The 14103-nt window shown below is 40.9% G+C and overlaps 1 protein-coding gene across 1 annotated transcript in view; it reads left to right on the top strand.

Annotated features, from left to right (window-relative positions):
* The window catches only part of LOC121580122 (vasodilator-stimulated phosphoprotein), a 43455-nt gene extending 36880 nt beyond the window's left edge, over window positions 1–6575 (top strand). Inside the window, exons 10-13 of the mRNA XM_041895175.1 lie at window positions 49–153; window positions 2873–2930; window positions 3195–3252; window positions 4042–6575. Coding sequence (XP_041751109.1) covers window positions 49–153; window positions 2873–2930; window positions 3195–3252; window positions 4042–4079 — 259 coding nt within the window. The 3' untranslated portion in view covers window positions 4080–6575. The remainder of the gene's footprint in view (window positions 1–48; window positions 154–2872; window positions 2931–3194; window positions 3253–4041) is intronic.
* The last annotated feature ends 7528 nt before the right edge of the window (window positions 6576–14103 follow it).

Below are 14103 nucleotides of genomic sequence, written 5' to 3'. Positions count from 1 at the left end.
TGTAAAGAGAGAGTGTGTTTGAGAGAAAATCTTGCATGTGTCAAACAGGACTAACTCAACCACCAAGACCCAGCTGCAGGAGAGCAGCCCCAGCCCCACCACCTCTGCCCTTCCTCCCATTCCCCCTTCTCCATCGTCTACCCCAGTGTCCAGGTACCCCCTATCTACCCCCCCCCCCCTTCCCTTATGCCGGGACTCCACGTCTGTCTGCAGATATTCTACAGTCTCACTAGTAGTGCTGAGCGATTAGTGCTTTTTGAGGTCGGTTTGGTTTCGATTCGATTATGAAAAAAATTATCACAGTTTTCTATTTATTTTCTTATTTTTTACATTAAATGCACTATGCATTATGTGGGTTGAATGCTGTAACAACACAGAATAAAACAATTAATACAAGTCCCATGGTGGTAGTGACTGCCCATTACTGCTTATCACTTATTAACCATAATTTATTCACATTACTTTAATAAAATATTTGATTACTTTATTCCAAGTCATTATCTCATCTCTATAGAGCTGCTGCATATGCTTTCTGACAAAATTACTATTTTAGTAGTTCTTCAAAGTAAATAAGGCATACTTTATGACTGCTGAATACCAACAATCAATCACTTCGATCATGTATTTTCCGGTTAGCGAAGCAACTGCTTTCTATCCCTCTCAATCGCGCGTTTTCTCTTCTTTCAGTCTCTGTGTATTACTCCGCACAGACCGGACAAGTTTAAGCGGGCGCGCAATGGATTATGGTAATTGTAGTTAATTGCCACGTTTTCTGAGCTAAACTATGTAAAATATTGGCCTGTTGGAAACTACAACTCCCTACCATATCGCAGTGTTCAGGCTTGATATAATTTATCTCTAGAGAAACTGCACATTGAGCTCACAGAAAAAATAAATAAATAATGGAATTCAATCAATTAGTTGTTCAATAACCCCAAATGTTGGTTAATCGCTCAGCACTACTCACTAGGTGTAGGGTGAAGTTCCTCCTAGCAATGATCTTGGGTAAGTTTCCCCACTCATGGTTAAGTTTAGGATTGGGGGTGGGAAGCTGATCCTAGATCTGTACTTAGGGGAAACTTCACCCTGGAGTGAACTGCCAACAGCGTTGTGTGTTCTCTTGTGCAGCTTGTTGTGCCAAGCGATTTAAGCAACACAATGCTATGTATAGCTGTGAACTTTGCACATCTTTGTTTTTGCCCTGGCACTAACACACCTGATTCTATTCAAAGGCTTGATGATGATTGATTGGTTGAATCAAGTGTATTAATTAGTGTTAGGGAGAAAAATTAAATTGGGAAACACTCTGCTTTAGGGCCTAGCAATCCTCAAGGCCATGTCTTTGGTACTCTCTGTTTTTGTCTTTTTGGTCTTGCTGAGATTTTAAAAAAGTATCACAGGAAAAGCACAAGAGGTGGTTTCAGTAAATAGTGTTTTTTGCTGCCGCCTTGCGTTGAGCCTGCTGTGTGTGTCTTTACTATGTCTTCTGACTAAGCGTTTCTGTCCGGCTCCTGCTAATGACAGCACCCTAGTCCAGGGCACGGCCCAGAAACAACCTTCTATACACCCTAGGCACTGGTATAGATGTGAAAGGATTGGATGGGTATAAGCAATATGGAGGACATTCCACCTAGCCTATCAGAGGGCAAGGTGGTGGAACTACCATATTACTTATACCTATCCAGTTGTTTCAGATCTACGTCAAGTGCCAAAGGGTTAGGGTCTGTTTCTGGACTGGGGTCTCGCTCAAGTCACCACTTGAGTAAAACAATTCTCTCCCCCTCAGATGTGGAAACGAAACTGATTAACTCAAGGCCAGTGGCTATGATAAATTGAATCTGGTGTACTAGTGCTTGATTGGAACAAACCCATTGCAACTAATCAGTGGTGTAAAGTACTTAAGTAAACATACTTTAAAGTACAGCTTAAGTAGTTTTTTGGGGGTATCTGTACTTTACTATTTATATTTTTGACAACTTTTACTTTTACTTCACTACATTCCTAAAGAAAATTATGTACTTTTTACTCCTTACATTTTCCCTGACACCCAAAAGTACTCGTTACATTTTGAATGCTTAGCAGGACAGAAAATGGTCCAATTCGCACACTTATCAATAGAACATCCCTGGTCATCCCTACTGCCTCTGATCTGTCGGACTCACTAAACACAAATGCTTTGTTTTTAAATGATGTCTGAGGGTTGGAGTGTGACCCTGGCTATCCGTAAATAAAATAAAAATTGTGCCGTCTGGTTTGCTTAATATAAGGAATTTTACATGATTTGTACTTTTACTTTTACTTTTGATACTTAAGTATATTTTACAACTACATTTACTTTTGATACTTAAGTATATTTAAACCCAAATCCTTTTAGACTTTTACTCCAGTAGTATTTTACTGGGTGACTTTCACTTTTACTTTAGTCATTTTCTATTTAGGTATCTGTACTTTTACTCAAGTAATGGAGCCTAATTTGACCCATTCAGTGAAATGGTTTCAACCTCCATTACTAAAAATAACACCCTGACCATTGAAAGTACTTCAGTTTCTATGTTGGTACAACACCAGCAGTTATCCACCCCTCATTAGTCTACAGCTTTCTGTGACGCTTCTGCAGTTAACACGGTGACAAGATGGCTGGTCCATGGCTCCTGTCAAGACCGCCATTTTTGCCCGAACTGAGCTTCCATATCCTTGGGGTTTGTTGTTGCCCTCCCTCTCCCCGCCCATCTCGTCTCTCAATTCACTTCTTTTTTCTTTCTTTCTTTCCCTCCCTCCTCTCTCTCTCACTCCTCTCTCCCTCACTCCTCTTTATTCTCCTCTCTCTCCTCCTCTCTCTGTCTCTCTCTGTCTCCCTTTATCTCTCTCTCAGGATGAAGGCCACGAACAGCACAGGCAGTGAAGACTCAGAGATGGAGAGAATCAAACAGGTGAGCTCCACCATTGACCTGTTCATGTTATGTTTAAAGGATTATTGGTATGTAGGCTAGAGATAAAAGGGTGACCATTGCTCCCCTACTGATGGTGTCAGATAGAGACGACTATCGGCATCATTCTCAGATAACACTTTATTTTTTTGTATTTTTGGGAAAGCAGGTATTCTTGGTTTCAGAATATCTGCTTAATTGATTGGTGATGATCAGAATGATACTGACTGTGACGAAGATGATGATGATGATGATTTGTGTGTTTAGGACATCCTTGAGGAAGTGAGAAAAGAGCTCCATAAAGTGAAGGATGAAATCATCGGTGGTGAGTTCCTGATTTGTCCATCCAATTCAAGGAGCACTCCCTAGCTTTTCTTTTTTATGTCTTTAGCAGTACAGTCAATAAGAATCACAATACAATGTTGCTCCAGCCACTGCAGTATATTCATATACCTCTAACAGAGTGGAGGCTGCTGAGGGGAGGACGGCTCATAATAATGGCTGGAACGTAACATACGGAATGGCATCAAATGCGTTGAACCCATGTGTTTGATGTATTTTATAACATTCCACCTGTTCCAGCCATTACCACGAGCCCGTCCTCCCCAATTAAGGTGGGAGAAACTCTCCAAATACAGGTGTGCCAAGCTCGTAGCGTCATACCCAAGAAGACTCGAGGCTGTAATCGTTGCCAAACGTGCTTCAAATAAGTACTGAGTAAAGGGTCTGAATATTTATGTAAATGAGACATTTCAGTATTTTGTATTTATTTTTGCTAAAATGTCTATTAAAAAAACGGTTTGTGCTTTGTCGTTATGGGGCATTGTGTGTAGGTTGATGAGGAAAACAATCTATTTTAGAAATAAGGCTGTAATGTAACAAAATTTGGAAAAAGTCAAGGGGTCTGAATACTTTCCGAATATACTGTATATACATGTGTGTACATGACTTCTTTAAAACTACTTATCTTTGTTTTATATTATCCTCTCAATTCTCATATTATTACGAATAATGTATTTTTACTTTTTATATTATGACTAAATCATAAGACAATGTGTGAGGAATTTTGGGGCCTCTCTCTTTCTCATGAATTTTCTCCCTCTTTCTCTTCCAGCATTTATCCAGGAGCTGCAAAAGAGAGGACCAGTATAGTCTCTCAACATACAGCCACTGCCACCTGGCCAGAAAATGGGGGGATGGAAGGAAGGGAGAGATGGCCATATGGAGGGGTGGATGGCTCATATATTTCCTGCACTGTTCAGGCTCCCTCTATCAATGTTACACACACACAGACACACACCTATACATTTAGGACTGTACCAATCGGCAGTCTTCCAAACTTTTTTTTTCTCCGTTGTTTTTCTTGTTTGCCTTTCTCATGGTTTCAAGAGCTCTGCTGTGCTGTGCTCCGCCATCACTGCCTACCTTACTCTACTCTACTCTCTCCCTGCCTCCCAAGTCAACTCCCATATCTTACCTGGATGTATCTGGCCTTACTCTTCACTAGTGCAGAGCAAGGTTTGGCTCAGTTCGAATTGGAGGCAGTCAATTCAGGAATAAACTGAAATTCCAATTCAATGATTGAAAAAGGGGTATCTATTTTCAATGACTTCTCAATAAACTGAAAAGGAGAAGCTATTTATGTCAAAAGTTTTACACATTTTAGATTTTAAATTAAAATCACTTCCTGAATTGACTGACTTCAATTCGAATTGAGCCCAACCCTGATGCAGAGAATTCAGGGAATACCATCAACCACACCATCGAAACACAGTACATTTTCAACAGTCCCACATTTCAAAGTCTCACGCCAACCTAACTGTGGGAAAACGGTTCTGCTGCAGCGGTTGACCACAGGGTGGAGCTGTGAAACAGAAGAATCGGATCCGAGGGCCTGCCTTTCTCTGTAGTCTCTGTACTACCCAGGAGCAGCCGGGGAACTACAAATCCCAGCTTTCAACAATAAGGGAGATCTGGTTAAATATATGTCTGTCCTTCTAGTACACCTAATAGGAGTAGGGTGAAGTTGCCCCTAGATGCTGATCTTGGGTCAGTTTGGCATTTTCCCCACTTATGGTTAAGTCTAGGTTTGGGGGAGAGGAAGCTGATCCTAGATCTGTACCTGGGGAAACTTCAACCACCTTATACTGCCATTTATACTGTAATAGCGAACGGGTTGCCAACTCCTTGCTACACCTCACATCAACAGTTTTTTCAACCTCAGGGATTAGCGGAAGCATATCAGTTAGTGCCAGATAGGACCGTATCAGCAGGTCCTATACCAGTCACCATGCCCACTTCTCCTTAGGATTTAGCACAGAGGACCCCAGCAGACCACCTATGGATGACAAACAGGCCCAATCAAAAATCAACCCATATCCCCTACAACTTCTGCCTCCCTTCTTCACTAGTGGAGATGTGAGAAGATTAGATTGGTGTAAGCAATATGGCAAAATGTCATCCAGCCAATCAGAGAGCAGGTGGAAACTATTACCATATTACTTATGTCGAGCTTATCCTTTCAGCTCTCCACAAGTGCGTAGGGCTAGGGGTCGATTTTGGTATAGGGTGACAATTTGCCACCTAGAAACAGAATGATTGGAATGGGCATTATCCTCTAAAAGCAATTAACTTTTGCTGATAGGATCTTAGATGATTTTAATTGTATCTATTTAAGAATGAAGAATGAATTCTTAAGCACTCCAATGTCCGTGACATTTCCTAGCTCCCTGTGCAGCACGTCCAACAGGTTGCCAACCATATCCATTTCCCAATGACCTGGAGATCCATGCCTGTTCTGTCCATTCTATTTCTACACTCCTAACACTGCCTACTCTTCTAGTAACCACATAAGAAAAGGGTCGAGCGGGGAGAGGAGGAGAGCAGGTAGGGGACTGTACCTGGTATGATTCGGCTGCGGTGCAGGTAACTGCTACGTATCACTGTGCAGTCCAGGGACTCTTACTCGACTGTGTTTGTTCTTATAAAGATACTTAATAATACCCATTATGTTAGCTGCCTCTGTGGCCTCATCCGACAGAGATGCCAATCTTCGCTAATGCAACTCGGCCTCGCCTCCTGAGCACTCTTACAATCTTTATAGATTAAGTGAAAGAATTATAGTAATTAAAAAAATCCATAAGGTTTTCTATTTCCATTGGAAATACTGTGGTAATGAAAATGGAAGCCCCACTAGTAGTGGGCAAAAACTGGTTGAATCAACGTTGTTTCCACATCATTTCAACAACAAAAAAATCCATGTGACCAGGTTGAGTCAACGTGGAATACTGATTGGATTTTCAAAAAGTCATAAACTTAAGGGAACATTGTCTTCTATTTTTAAAACGTTGAATCTAAATCCAATGACATGGTGACATTTGTTGTTTAGTTCACGTTGAATTCACATTAGTTGACAACTCAACCAAATGTAAATCAAAACTAAACATTGAAATGAAGTCTGTTCCCAGTGGGAGGTATCTTTGATTAATTTTTTAGATGCATTATAAATGTTATTTTGGATTTATTGAAGGTGATTTTCTATTATTAGAGTGAAGGATTTTTACACTGAAATGTTGTGAGAGAAAATGCCGTAAAGACACTGGATTGGAGATGCTTTTCTGGTCAAATACAGCTGCTTCTTGTATCAAACTGTGGTCCGTCTCATCTGTTGTTTTGGGTGGGGAGAGAGACTATATGGAAGTATTTTACATGTTTTTTACTCAGCAGTTAAATGTACTTAAATGTACACCATTTGTATACCCCAAGAATATTCACACCTGATCAGTTCCATCAAGTGGCATACTGAACACTGTCTTAGTGACAACCAAGTGACAACCCAATAATTACGTTGGGCTTGCATATGGAGCATATTGATATATAAAGGCATAATGCTATCACTATAGCCTTATACAATGTTATTATCAGGTTTACTTTGATCAGAGTGACTCCTCTAACAATATGTTTTCTTCAGCAGATAGGAAAATGTCTTGTTGACTTGACATGTTCTGGTTGTGAATTCAGGCAACAAGGTAATTATCCCAGGTATTATTTTACAGTGTGCAGTGTACCCAGCTGTTTGTCCATGAAAAGTGACTAGTCTATGGAACCTCCAATCTTATTCAGAGAGATACAGTATATATTTCCAGTGAACAAAGGTAAGAACTGCAGGTTGATACACGATGAATAGGTAGACTTATAGATGTGACTGTCCTGTTATGTATAGAAAAATAACTGTGGCCACCTGTGTGTATGCACTCTCCAGATGTGTACTTTGTATAGCTGTGAAGATTACAGATATGTTCTGAATGACTGCATCTTTGTGGTGCTTAGCGTTACACATAAGGTCTCTAATAACGTTTCATCCACAGAGACCAACAGCAGAGGTCAGAGTAATAGACCAACAGCAGAGGTCAGATTCAGAGACCAACAGCAGAGGTCAGATTCAGAGACCAACAGCAGAGGTCAGATTCAGAGACCAACAGCAGAGGTCAGAGTCAGAGACCAACAGCAGAGGTCAGAGATTCTCAGTGGTCCAGAAGTTCACATAAATATTTCAGATGAGCTTGCTGAGAAGTGCAAATATAAGCTCAAATCTGATCTGAAGAATACGCAACATCTCCAACTATGATAACTACAAAGTTCTGTTTGTCTTTGACGGTCTGGATGAGTGTCGACTGCCCCTAGACTTCAAACAAAACAAGAGATGTTATGATGTCACAGAGTCAACTTCAGTGGATGTGCTGCTGACAAACCTCATCAAGGGGAATCTGCTTCCCTCTGCTCTCCTCTGGATAACCTCCCGACCTGCAGCTTCCAATCAGATCCCTTCAGGGTGTATTGACCTGGTGACAGAGATAAGAGTGCTCAACGACCCACAGAAGGAGGAGTACTTCAGGAAGAGATTCAATGACAATGACAACCTGGCCAGAATAATCATCTCACACATAAGGAGCCTCCACATCATGTGTCACATACCCAGTGGTGTAAAGTACTTAGGCAAAAATACTTTAAAGTACTGCTTAAGTCGTTTTTGGGGGTATCTGTACTTTACTTTACTATTCATATTTTTGCCAACTTTTACTTTAACTTCACTACATTCCTAAAGAAAATAAGATAGATTTTCCCTGACACCCAAAAGTACTCATTACATTTTGACAAGAAAATTGTCAATTTCACACACCCTACTGCCTCTGATCTGGTGGACTCATTAAACACAAATGCTTCGTTTGTAAATTATGTCTGAGTGTTGGAGTGTGCTACCAGTCTTTTGTTGGATTTCTTCCACAGTTCTTAAACACATGTTGAAAATAGATACAAGAGTAGAGATGCCCAAGACCTTAACTGAGATGTACACACACTTCCTGGTATTTCAGACCAAACAGAAGAATGCGAAGTTTCATGGAAAATATTGGACAGATCCACTCTGGAATAACCAGCTCATTCTGTCACTGGGAAAACTGGCATTTGAACAGCTGGAAAAAGGCAATCTGATTTTCTATGAGGAAGACTTGAAAGAGTGTGGCGTTGATGTCATTGAAGCCACTGTGAACTCAGGAGTTTGTTCACAGATCTTCAGAGAGGAGTGTGGGCTGTACAAGAAGGTGTACTGCTTTGTACATCTGAGCAAACAGGAGTTTCTGGCTGCTGTATATGTGTTTCTTTAATTCATCAACAACAAGGACCTTTTCCTCCGCTTCCTTATGGGCCTGTCATTGGAGTCCAATCAGACTCTCCTACAAGGCCAGTTAGTACAGAGTAGAAGCAACTCACAGAGTGGAACAAATTGCAAAAATCTCTGAAGCTGGAGACACTTATCTCCCTCACTAACTTTAAGCATCAGTTGTCAGAGCACCTTACCGATCACTGCACCTGTACACAGCCCATCTGAAATTAGCCCGCCCAACTACCTCATCCCTATATTGTTATTTATTTTGCTCATTTGTACCCCAGTATCTCTATTTGCACATCATCTCTTGCACATATATCATTCCAGTGTTAATACTAATTGTAATTATTTTGCACTATAGCCTATTTTATTGCCTTACCTCCATAACTTGCTAAATTTGCACACACTGTATATATATGTATTTCTGTTGTATTTTTTTGACTTTGTTTTGTTTTACCCCATATGTAACTCTGTGTTGTTGTTTTTATCGCACTGCTTTGCTTTATCTTGGCCAGGTCGCAGTTGTAAATGAGAACTTGTTCTCAACTGGTTTACCTGGTTAAATAAAGGTGAAATAAATAAAATAAATAAAAAATAAACATCAAGAAGAAGATTAGCCAGAATCCCTCTCCAGAAAGTTGCATTCATATTTTCCACTGTTTGAAAGAACTGAATGACCATTCTCTTGTGGAGGAGATCCAAAGCTATATAAGCTCAGGAATTCTATCCAGAGATTAACTCTCACCGGCACAGTGGTCAGCTTTGGTCTTTGTGTTGCTGACTTAAGAAGAAGAACTGGATGTGTTTGACCTGAAGCAATACATCAGATCAGAGGAAGGTCTTCTGAGGCTGCTGCCAGTTGTCAAAGCCGTCAGAACAGCTAGGTAAGTACTAGGGATATTTTCTTGGCTATGATAGCAATAAACCAAATAAAATGTTTAACCCTCTGGTCTAGACACCTTAACGGCGGTCCCATATTTACTGTAGCAAAAATAAACATGGACCAAAATGAGGCTCTTCTTACTATCTCTTGTTCCTGCAGTTGCAGTATGTAAATTAGGGAGCCAAATTATTTGTCCCAAATGGAGGCGTTCAGTAGATGACTCTAATGTGCAAATACAGTATATCTCCAATCTACTCTGAAATAATTTGTTGTTTATGATGCGTTATAATGCGCATTCATGGCACCTTTTTAGGCCTATACAAAAACAAGTGAGCATGCATGCATGCATGTTCTGGGACCTCCAGGCTCTGCAGGTCATTTAGGTCATTCAGTGTCTTGTATACTACGGAATTAAGCACTGACAATGCTCTATAATATTGGCACAGAATATTGTTAGTCAAGTACACGATCAGCTGATGTGAAGGTTTTTAAGCTATTACTGTTCAATACTGATCAGAAGGTTGACATCATGCATCCCTAAAATAGATAGATATGAAGAACATATCTGAGCAACAATGACCTGCTGGATTCAGGGGTGCATGTGTTTTCTCTTGGACTAGGGAATAATTGTTGTAAACTGGAAATATTGAGGTGAGTATTTTTTATTAAGTGATGGTTGTTCATCAGATCCACATGCGCCCTCTATTCAACTATCATTATGAAGGAAAAAGATTGTACATCAAATTCTACAGCTCACCACTGGCTTTGTCATATTTCCAAGAAGTGGGGCTGTTGTCAACACTTTCCAAACTGGCACTAAGCTGATGCTCACAAATATTGCTAGCCCACATTTTCTCTGAAATAAGTGCTGAAAATTAATAAACACTGGCCAAATTATATATTTTGAAAATGAACAAACGTACAGCTTCCATTCTCCCATTTCACCATTAGAGAGCAGGAGTGTTTGAGAAATCATGATCATCTGTCTGCAGGCTGTCAGGTTGTGGAGTCACAGAGGATCGCTATGCTTCTCTGGTCAAAGCTCTAAGATCAAACCCCTACCAAATGAGAGTGCTGGACCTGAGCTACAATCTCCCCGGAGACTCAGGAGTGAGACTGCTCTCTTATTTACTGAAGGATCCAAATATTTTATATTTGAGACTCTTCAAATAGCCACCCTTTGCCTTGATGACAGCTTTGCACACTCTTGACATTATATCAACCAGCTTCATGAGGTAGTCACCTGGAATGCATTTCAATTAACAGGTGTGCCTTCTTAAAAGTTAATTTGTGGAATTGTTTTCCTTCTTAATGCGTTTGAGCCAATAAGTTGTGTTGTGACAAGGTAGGTGGGTATGCAGAAGATAGCCCTATTTGGTAAAAGACCAGGTCCATATTATGACAAGAACAGCTCAAATAAGCAGAGAGAAACGAAAATCCATTATTACTTTAAGACATGAAGGACAGTCATACGGAAAATGTCAAGAACTTTGAAAGTTTCTTCAAGTGCAGTCGCAAAAACCATCAAGCGCTATGATGAAACTGGCTCTCATAAGGACCGCCACAGGAATGGAAGACCCAGAGTTACCTCTGCTGCAGAGGATAAGTTCATTAGAGTTACAAGCCTCAGAAATTGCAGCCCAAATAAATGCTTCACAGAGTTCAAGTCACAGACACATCTCAACATCAACTGTTCAGAGGAGACTGTGTGAATCAGGCCTTCATGGTCGAATTGCTGCAAAGAAACCACTACTAAAGGACACCAATAAGAAGAAGAGACCTGCTTGGGCCAAGAAACACAAGCAATGGACATTAGACCGGTAGAAAGTTGTCCTTTGGTCTGGAGTCCAAAGTGGAGATTTTTGGTTCCAACCGCCATGTCTTTGTGACACGCAGTGTGGGTGAACGGATGATCTCTGCATGTGTAGTTCCCACCGTAAAGCATGGAGGAGGTGTTATGATGTGGGGATGCTTTGCTGGTGACACTGTCTGTGATTGTTTTAGAATTCAAAGCACACTTAACCAGCATGGCTACCACAGCATTCTGCAGCGATATGCCATCCCATCTGGATTGGCCTTAGTGGGACTATCATTTGTTTTTCAACAGGACAATGACCCAACAAACCTCCAGGCTGTGTAATGGCTATTTTACCAAGAAGGAGATGACCTGGCCTCCACAATCCCCCGACCTCAACCCAATTGAGATGGTTTGGGATGAGTCGGACGACAGAGTGAAGGAAAAGCAGCCAACAAGTGCTCAGCATATGTGGGAACTCCTTCAAGAAGGTTGGAAAAGCATTCCAGGTGAAGCTGGTTGAGAGAATGCCAAGAGTGTGCAAAGCTGTTATCAAGGCAAAGGGTGGCTATTTGAAGAATCTCAAATATAAAATATATTATGATTTTTGTAACACTTTTTTGGTTACTACATGATTCCATATGTGTTATTTATAAGTTTTGATGTCTTCACTATTATTCTACAAAGTAGAAAATAGTAAAAAAAAAAAAAAAAAAAAAACTATGAATGAGTAGGTGTGTCCAACCTTTTGACTGGTACTGTATAAAGAGAACTGAAATATCACATCTACGTAAGTATTCAGACCCTTTACTCAGTTCTTTGTTGAAGCACCATTGGCAGTAATCACAGCCTTGAGACTTCTTGGGTATGACGCTACAAGCTTGGCACACCTGTATTTGGGGAGTTTCTCCCATTCTTCTCTGCAGATCCTCTCAAACTCTGTCAGGTTGAATGGGGAGCGTCGCCGCACAGCTATTTTCAGATCTCTCCAGAGATGTTCGATCGGGTTCAAGTCCGGCCTCTGGCTGGGCCACTCAAAGACATTCAAAGACTTGTCCCAAAGCTATGAGTAAATGTGATTTTCTGGATTTTTTGGTGGATATAAAGTCTTTAAGATCTTTGATAGGCTGTTGAAGAAATTGTTCCTGGATATAATCACTGCTACCTGGTGAGGTTAGCATAGGGCTAATGTTTGCCATATTATCTGATTGGACAGTTTAAATTTAGCGTTCTGTCACATGCAAGTAAATCTACGATTTTAATTGGCTGATATGCATTTTGAGCAGGAGAAACTGTTTAAATGTAAATGGTTGCTTATGTTCGCAAGTATGGCCCCATTGTGTCTGGGCTTGGTAATGGCAAAAGCTGACAGTTAAGAAAATTCTTAAGCCCTTGGAAGTCCTCTCCACCACTCCTAAATGAAGAGATCTGTTAGGGGCATATTGTAATTTCACTGCACACCATATCATCAGATTCTGCGCCAAAAGTATGTGCGTATCTCCACAGCATCATAATCAGTAACAGTTGAAATTACACCTATTGCTATTAGTATCCTCACAGGTGATGTTTATTCAATGTGTTAACTTACTATTCCACAAATTATAATGGTACTAATAATTTTGAAGTTTAAAATAGGCTACAATCTGCTCTGAAATGGAAGTGAATATAACATTACATTTACATTTTAGTCATTTAGCAGACGCTCTTATCCAGAGCGACTTACAGAAGCAATTAGGGTTAAGTGCCTTGCTCAAGGGCACATCGACAGATTTTTCACCTAGTCGGCTCGGGGATTAGAACCAGCAACCTTTCGGTTATTGGCACAATGCTCTTAACCACTAAGCCACCTGCCGCCCATAACATGATTTATTGGGGAACAATTTGTAGTTTTGGTCAAAAGTAAATGCTTCAAAAATACAGTGAGGGAAAAAAGTATTTCATCCCCTGCTGATTTTGTTTGCCCACTGACAAAGACATGATCAGTCTATAATTTTAAAGGTAGGTTTATTTGAACAGTGAGAGACAGAAAACAACAACATAATCCAGAGAAACGCATGTCAAAAATGTTATAAATTGATTTGCATTTTATTGAGGGAAATAAGTATTTGACCCCTCTGCAAAACATGACTTAGTACTTGGTGGCAAAACCCTTGTTGGCAATCACAGAGGTCAGACGTTTCTTGTAGTTGGCCACCAGGTTTGCACACATCTCAGGAGGGATTTTGTCCCACTCCTCTTTGCAGATCTTCTCCAAGTCATTAAGGTTTCGAGGCTGACGTTTGGCAACTCGAACCTTCAGCTCCCTCCACAGATTTTCTATGGGATTAAGGTCTGGAGAATGGCTAGGCCACTCCAGGACCTTAATGTGCTTCTTCTTGAGCCACTCCTTTGTGGCCTTGGCCGTGTGTTTTGGGTCATTGTCATGCTGGAATACCCATCCACGACCCATTTTCAATGCCCTGGCTGAGGGAAGGAGGTTCTCAACCAAGATTTGACGGTACATGACCCCGTCCATCGTCCCTTTGATGCGGTGAAGTTGTCCTGTCCCCTTAGCAGAAAAACACCCCCAAAGCATAATGTTTCCACCTCCATGTTTGACGGTGGGGATGGTGTTCTTGGGGTCATAGGCAGCATTCCTCCTCCTCCAAACACGGCGAGTTAAGTTGATGCCAAAGAGCTCGATTTTGGTCTCATCTGACCACAACACTTTCACCCAGTTCTCCTCTAAATCATTCAGATGTTCATTGGCAAACTTAAGACGGGCATGTATATGTGCTTTCTTGAGCAGGGGGACCTTGCAGGCGCTGCAGGATTTCAGTCCTTCACGGAGTAG

The sequence above is a fragment of the Coregonus clupeaformis genome, chromosome 13 (genome assembly GCF_020615455.1).
Source record: "Coregonus clupeaformis isolate EN_2021a chromosome 13, ASM2061545v1, whole genome shotgun sequence".
NCBI lineage: Eukaryota > Metazoa > Chordata > Actinopteri > Salmoniformes > Salmonidae > Coregonus > Coregonus clupeaformis.
Note: the sequence above shows the minus strand (reverse complement) of the source record. Positions and strands in the feature narration are given on the sequence as shown.